This window comes from Rhamphochromis longiceps, linkage group LG8, assembly GCF_057381845.1.
Source record: "Rhamphochromis longiceps isolate RC_006_pf linkage group LG8, R_longiceps_female_GT1.1, whole genome shotgun sequence".
NCBI classification, from domain to species: Eukaryota; Metazoa; Chordata; class Actinopteri; order Cichliformes; family Cichlidae; genus Rhamphochromis; species Rhamphochromis longiceps.
Window position 1 is genome coordinate 27060458 of NC_140564.1, and position 7770 is coordinate 27068227.

At 36.9% G+C, this 7770-nt stretch overlaps 1 protein-coding gene across 1 annotated transcript; it reads left to right on the top strand.

Moving 5' to 3' along the window:
- The first annotated feature begins 1183 nt into the window (after positions 1-1183).
- On the top strand, positions 1184-7309 carry LOC146663884 (5-hydroxytryptamine receptor 3C-like). The gene is made up of 10 exons (XM_085415336.1): positions 1184-1267; positions 1855-2015; positions 2104-2148; positions 2524-2633; positions 3685-3854; positions 3954-4114; positions 4515-4725; positions 4841-4987; positions 5304-5389; positions 6757-7309. Exons 1-10 carry the CDS (start codon positions 1231-1233, stop codon positions 6973-6975), a joined length of 1347 nt encoding a protein of 448 aa, XP_085271462.1. The 5' UTR covers positions 1184-1230; the 3' UTR covers positions 6976-7309.
- Positions 7310-7770: the final 461 nt, after the last annotated feature.

The following is a 7770-nucleotide window of genomic DNA, read 5'->3' on the forward strand; positions in this document are numbered from 1 at the left end:
CAGTTAAATATGTTGGCTGGGCTGTGGCACAGTTTTTAGTAAGGCAAACCTTTTCCATTGGCAGTTTTCGTTGGACTTCTTTATTGTACTACCACTTGGCTCATGGTTAGTGATTATTTGCAGGCAAATTTGAAAAGGCTCCAAGCAGCTGTCACAATGCTAGCAGCCAAAGCAATCAGAGCTTTTTTGGTACAGCGCCTTCTTTGCATCTGATTTCACCCAGTGAAAACCGGCAACCTCCAGGAACTGCTGCCAACCACTCGGGAAATACACATTTCCCCAGCAACCAGTGGTTGTATCACATCTAACTCAACAACTCTTAAGCAATGTGCACATGATGTCGTGAGAAACCTCAATACTACTAGAAGACTTTTTGACAGGCAGAGGAGGGGCCCCTGGTTGCCCATCATTGAGAACTCGGGTTTAATTTGCATTGGCATACTTTTGTAACAACCCCACAGACACTGGTTAAGAGGTTAAAAGTTACGAGCTGTTATACGTTATACTTATTAATCAAGCAAAAATGAAGCTCAAACACTCAACTGTTCATTTAGATAGGTAATCTAACAAATAATCAGTAGCAAAGGGAAACTCCAGTTTGATAACAGCCAGCCTGTTAAATCTGGACTGTATGAGTGAAGTCACTTAACTGTACAGAAAGTCTTTTTGCCTAAATAATACATGATATTTGATGTTCAGCTGGGCACTGAGACTGGAAGACAATGGGAGTAAGTGGTTTTAATGGGGACAGTGTTCATAATGTCATTACCACTTTGTTTTAGTGATCAAGTTGCGCTCTAATTGAATTCTACCTTCTCATTTGAGGTTTGCAGGTTTGTGTCTGTTACAGGAAATATCTCTTATGTAACTCAAAGACTGTGTCACCAGCAAGCTGCAAATTTGCGTTATCTCTGTCCCAAAACATATAAAGCCCCTCCACCCGCCTTTACCTTAGTTTTATTTGTTATTCTTCTCGTAAACCTATAATCTTTATCTGCCTCAAGAAGTAAGTGTCATATATACTGTATGTCCCTTTCCTCTGTAAGCCAATTACAGAATCAGAGTGCAGGGGAGGGTTTTTCTCATTTAAGGCAGCAAGCCAGGTCATTTGTTGTGCCCAGCCCTCCCCTTCTCAGATTAAATGTCAGGGCAGCAGCTCTAACAGCAGGGACACATGCTTCTCTGGAAGTAGCTCAACCACACAGAGACACTCTCACAGCTGCATATACGATGTATTCAGCTTTTCTCATCCTGATCATCTTAACTGGTAAGACTTTGTGTTGTTTGGAGTGTTATTTCATTAATAGACAGCAGAGTACTTCCCATCCTGCATGTATCTGATTCTTTAAGTTTTTACATTGTTTGTAACAGTAACTTTTCTTGGACATATCTCATAAAGGCATAATAGAGATTAAGACAAATCGGGGACCGAAAAATGTTCAAATGAGAGTTATTGTTATTATTTCCAATAAAAAAGATGAAACTTGAGATTTAAGCAAGGGAAGAAAAAAGGAAAACACAAGTAATTTAATGGGCTAGAAGTGTAGGATCTTTAATGACAATAGACAGTTTTAATTATTTTAAATCCACATTAATCTAATTCTAGATTTAAAAATATTATGAAACTTGAGTTTCCTGAAAACAGTATCCTGACACTACAAGGAAAATTAAATGATAAAAGCACTGCAGACAAAAAAAACAACAGATTAAGAAACAAGAAACAAACTAAGCAGCTGTGTACAAGCTCTCAATTTCTCTTTTTTCCAAACAAAAGTTAAAAATGAATGGCAAAATATATTGTTTAAAATCTAAATTCCAATAGAAATCATTTATCTGACAACTATTTTGCTGTAGATGTGACTTCCTGTCAGAAAGTGTGCAGTTACCACGATGTTCTGGACTATCTGAACCTGACCACAGATAACAGTGTGTTTAAACTGACGCGGCCTGTGCTGGACTACACGCACCCCACCAAAGTAGAGCTGGACATCATCCTGTATGCCATCCTGGCTGTGGTAGGTGCAACATTACTGCATTTATGTGTTATTAATGAGCTAAATGCTACAATGAAGGTGGTCATTACTGACATCACTTTATTTTCAGATTGAGAAAACACAAACTTTTATTCCCTTTGTCTGGGCAACTCTGGTGAGTTTATTTTCTTCAGATCTACATTAGGTTAACACAAAGCCCAGCTAATCTTTCTGGGGTCTATATTAAAAATATATGTCAACACATTTCAAAACAACATAAAACTAAAATAAATAAATATAGAAAGCACACTACAAAAATGATAATTTGACATTCATGATAAAGCTAAGCTCCACAGATGTTGTTTTAGGACTTGTTAAATTAAGTATTGTACATTGATCTGTTTGATGCAGTCTTTCATTGGTCTATCTGCTCTATTCTGCACAAGGTGAAATAAAAAACGGCCCAATGAGGATGCAAATCATGGTCTGCCTGAGACACACCTTGTGCATCTCCGTCTTTGACTTTTCTGATAATCTAACCTTAATGCAGATATGGAATAATGAACGCATCTCATGGGACCCTGATCAGTTTTGTGGAATTACTCATATCACAATTTCTCGAGAAATCCTCTGGAAACCAGATGTCTTCATTTATGAGATGTGAGTCAGCAACACACACGGACATGAAGTGTAGTTTATTACAAAATCAAACACAAACAGGTTCAAAAGGAGACACTTTTATTCATTTTGTTCAAATCAAAGTGTGTCAAAAAGTGTTTCCTGGCCTGAGAGATCAATATTTTGAATAAAATTGGATTCACATTGCAAAATAAATACTTTTGGCATGTTAAATCTTTGAAAATCACAGTGAAATGAAGGTCATAACTCTTTTTCTCATAGCTGAGTTTGAAATACTTTTTATTTAGAGTGAAATGTGAACAGGACTGCTGAGGGCAGCTGCTAAAACAAATCATATATAACAACCTATAAACTATGACCGCTCACCTGTCATAAGTGTCAAACAGAATTATAATTTGTTAGGTCATCACCAATTTATTTTTCATGGACAATGCTGCTTTGTGATGCTATCTATTTATTAAGCCAGTTTATTGATATAACAGACACTTTCCTGTTTGCAGTTTACGTTGTTTTTGGCTAGACATATTTGTTAGGTACACCTGTTCAACTGCTTGTTAACAGGAATATCTAATCAGCCAATTATATGGCATCAACTCAATGCATTTAGCTATATAGACACTATGAGAACAACCTGCTGAAATCCAAACTGACCATCATAATGGATATCAGTAGGGAGGAATGTTTGCAGGAGCTTGCTTTTTTGCAAAAAATCATTTTATAGTTGTTCAACATCAAATGTAACAGCTTGATATCTGCTGCCATCCTGTGTTTGTTTAGAAGGTCAGGCGCTTCATTGTGTGCACACTTTATTAAAGTACACGCAGCAGCTTTTATACTACTTTAAAACAAACACATTATCCTGCTGCTGTGACAGCAGGAGCTTCAGAATAATTCAGTCAGTTTATAATTAGTATCATCAAATTATGCTGTGTAGGTGCTCTGCAAACATACTGAAAGAGAGAATAATGTGTGTGTGTGTGTGTGTGTGTGTGTGTGTGTGTGTGTGTGTGTGTGTGTGTGTGTGTGTGTGTGTGTGTGTGTGTGTGTGTGTGTGTGTGTGTTGTGGTCTTAGGATACAGACGGACGACTCCCCTCAGAGTTATTACATCTCCGTAGCCTACGATGGGACGATCACTTCTGAGGACGACATTAAGATTGTCAGTACCTGTAAGATGGATGTCCACAAGTTCCCCTTCGACACGCAGAAATGTAACATCACCATTGGTTCTGCAAGTCACTGTGGTGAGGGAGGATGAGTGTTCTGGTGTGTTTTCTCCTGCTTTCATAGTTGTTTGAACTCTGAAACGTTTCTCTCATTCTTTCTGTCATTTCCCAAAACAGTAGATGAGATGCGACTTTCTCCTTTCTCCAACTCCTCCCGGGCCACGCAGTTTTCCCGTGAAGTGATGAAAACACAGGGAGAGTGGGAATTCCTCCAACTGTCCATCTCCAAAGTCAATATGACCTTTGAAAATAAACTGTGGGAAAGCCTCATATACACTGTACGTAATACACAGAAAGAAAAACACAAGTGGCAAATTACATTAAAAAAACAAAAACAAGATAAGAGACGTCATTAACATTTACATCTCTACAAGCCCAGTTCCAAAAAAGTCAGGACGTTGTGTAAAACGAACAGAGAAAACAATGAAATGTTTAAACTGAGACATTTTTCAATTTCATTAAAAATATTTCTTGAAATAAAAGCTTCTCGTATTCACAAAACAGGAATGCTGCAGAACTGACTACAATGGTCTTGTGATAATAACTTTATATGACCAAATCAAGCAATTTATGATAAATAACCAATTTTAAAAGTTACTTCTGCAATACTACACCCACACAATATGATAACTTTCACACAAGGTAAATCTAACCTAACCACTGAACCCGTTTTCCCAGTTCAGCATGAAGAGGAGACCACTCCTCCACGTTATTAACTTCCTGTTGCCCATCTTATTCTTCCTAACTCTGGATCTCGCCTCCTTCTTCATCGCTGACCATCGAGGAGAGAAGCTGGGCTTCAAAGTCACCGTCCTGCTGGCAATCTCCGTTCTGCTGCTCATCCTGAACGACATCTTGCCCTCCATGTCCAACAAGACCCCACTCATAGGTAAAGACTCCTTCCTTAAGGGATGATGTTTAAGTGTGGTGACGTATTTCATGTATGTAGAAGAACCAGATACCAAAAGAAAAAAAAATAACTGTTGCTTGTTTCATCCTTTCAGCAACATACTGCATTGTGATTTTTGCCCTTATGCTGCTCAGTCTGCTGGAGACAATTTTGGTTACACATCTGATAGAAAAAGACTCCCAAGTCAAGCTTAAGGTGAAGAATGAACATAAAAAAGCCAAAACTAATAAAAGCGATGCAGGTGAGATACGTAAAAAGCTTCTCAGATACTGATCACAGATTTAGTCTATAGTATCAGTCTGCTAAAACAAGAATTCAGATCTCAGGTAATCCCTGAGAGAACCTGCAAAGGAAAAATGCTTTAAAACATTAAATGCAGTAAACATGAAAAGTGTCTGGAAACACAAGCAAACATATTGAAAAAGAGAACAAAAAGAAGGCGATGATTTGCATGCTGTACATTTAATTTCAAAAGCTTCATCTTATCTTTAGTTAGCAGATGTTTCATGTTTTAAATGTGTGTAAATTCTTGTGACAAACCTACTGTTTGCTTTCAGAAGACAAAAGACAGACCTGCTGTTCCTGCATCTGCATAGTGTCCAGTGATGAGGAACAGCATGAGCTACTGCCTGTTGCTGAAGTGGTACAGTTTGAGCATATGCATGCAGATATTGCATTAATATGACATGACAGGAGAGCAAAATCGTATTAACATCTTTACAAGATCTTAATTAATCAGTGACAACAAAACAAATGTGTAAATTCATCTTGAGTGGGATGAATAAGATCTTCAGAGCACACATTTTGACTGGCCAACATCAAATCAGGGCTCAGATTCCTGTTTACAGACTAAAAAGAAAAGATACTTTGTTGTGAAGAATACAACACAGCCTTACAGAAATGGAAGAAATTAGCATTGATTATGTTGCAGTATTATTTGGGGAACCTCTCGGGTCCTGATATATTCCCCTGGACATTACTGTCACATGAAAGTAATGATTTGGATAAAGCTGTTGTTGGTCAGTGATAAACTATGTGCTCTGTAGCGCTGGAGGAAATGTTTTAAATAAAATATCATTGCTCTGATGATGAAATAAACTTGCTCTAAATAACTGATACTAAGATTATTTATAAATGGGATTAAGTTCCCTTAAACACACAAGAAAAGCCCCCAAAAACACAGTTTTGGAGGAAAATGACTTAGGCTAAAAATGATCGTTGATACAATAACAGACAGTTATTAAATTATTAAAAGTACATGCAGTTTTAATAAAAACAAAGACCAAACTGTTGTTGCAGCATTAAAACACCAGGGGTCAGTGCAGATGGATGAGGTTACAGAGTGTTACATGATGGTTCAGTGCAAGATTCAGTAGTTTTACACATGAACCCTCACATTTATTAAGAATAAGTAAGCGGTGGCACTAAATAAAAAGTAAAATGCTAGTATTCACAGATGTAAGATTGTTGTAAAATATTTATTTTCATTATCTTTAAAATTGTGAGTTTCTCGTGTGTCAAAACCTATTTCCTGTTTAATCAAACTATTTGAACCAATATTGGGAAAAAACCTTGTGTTAATAAGCGTTACAGTATAATAGAGGTGCTATACTGAGCTACCTACAAAATGTTGCTGGTAAATACCTGCTAATAATGCAATAAATATGATTTTTTTTTAGACGTGGGACCCCCCCCCCCAAAAAAAAAGAAAAAAAATTGCTGGCATCTCTGCGATAATGCAGAGGCCTGATATATTTTTTCCCATCAGGCCTCATTTCAGCGTGAAATAGTCATACAAGATTTGATTTAGCTGGAAACAGCAGAGGTAACGTCGCAAAGCAAATATAGGCCAGTTATTATGCTGATTGTGCTCATAATATCAATTTATGTCCATTCAATGTTTTTAGACTCCAGATTAGTGTTTTTGCCACTATTGCTCATGATGCAATATCACTCTCATCACCATAAACTCTCTCTGACATCCTTCTTTGACTGCTTGACTTTGTGCAGGTTAACAACAGTAATCATACAGGAGAGTATAATGTGCTGGTGCTGATCCTGGAGGAGCTGAAGGAGCTGAAGAAATCACTAAATCTGCACCTCAGTGGCAGCGAAAAGGGAGGGAAGTACGTCCAGTGGGCAGCCAGAATCAACAGGGTTTTCTTCATTTTCTATGCTGTCACTGTGTCGCTCTTTCTCTCTCTCATGTACACTGAGTGGAACACTTAGAAATGTAGAGTATTTCCTATTAATACTACAGTTTCTGTACAGTAGAGTATTTGTGTCAAAATATGGCTTGTATTGTCTTTTTGTATTTTAGGACATCATGTTAATGTTGTAAAACCTTATTATTTTTTGTTTTATATACACTTTATATAGTTTCGCGTTCAACTTTTCCATAGTTAAAGTTAGATGATCCCTCAGACATGTATTGGAATGAGAATGATCAAAGTGTTAACCCTAAATGTTTGGCTTGATTAATCAGCCATCACTTTAGAGTCCAAGCTGTTGTATTATGCTTAATGAATGCTGAATGAAGTGTCCAATAAACCAAGAAACAGAAAAACCCAAACTACTTAAACAATGACTCAGTTTGTGGGCCATAATAAACAAATATTATCATCTCAGAATATTTTTTAATAAATAAAGCCTTAAGCCATCACATGTCTCTTTATATTTTGTTTCCAATGAGTCAGACATTCATGTAATTTTTAAAAGTGGTCTTCAGCAACAGTTCCCCAGGCTTTCTGAAGGTCTTGAAAAGTTTCAGAAGGATGTTTTTTATTCATTTATTTGTTTGTTAAGTCACTTAACTCTGACATATGAATCATTTAAGCATAAAAAGCCACCTAAATCAAAGAATGAACCGGTGTTGTGTCTGTATATGTCAGACAACAACAACGAAAACACTGTTTTGACTATGCAACTTTAGACACTGTGTTGTTAAAAGTCTATTACATTAACATTAAGGGAAGTTGTTCCCATTTCTTTAGCTGAATTTACAAAAAATGTCAAAGAAGAAGA

Excerpts from the sequence above, each read along its gene's own strand:
- LOC146663884 (XM_085415336.1), top strand. The coding sequence starts at position 1,231 with ATGTATTCAGCTTTTCTCATCCTGATCATCTTAACTG. Across the intron at positions 2,149-2,523 it reads CCTTTGTCTGGGCAACTCTG|ATATGGAATAATGAACGCAT; the intron begins GTGAGTTTATTT and ends ACCTTAATGCAG. Across the intron at positions 4,726-4,840 it reads CAACAAGACCCCACTCATAG|CAACATACTGCATTGTGATT; the intron begins GTAAAGACTCCT and ends TCATCCTTTCAG.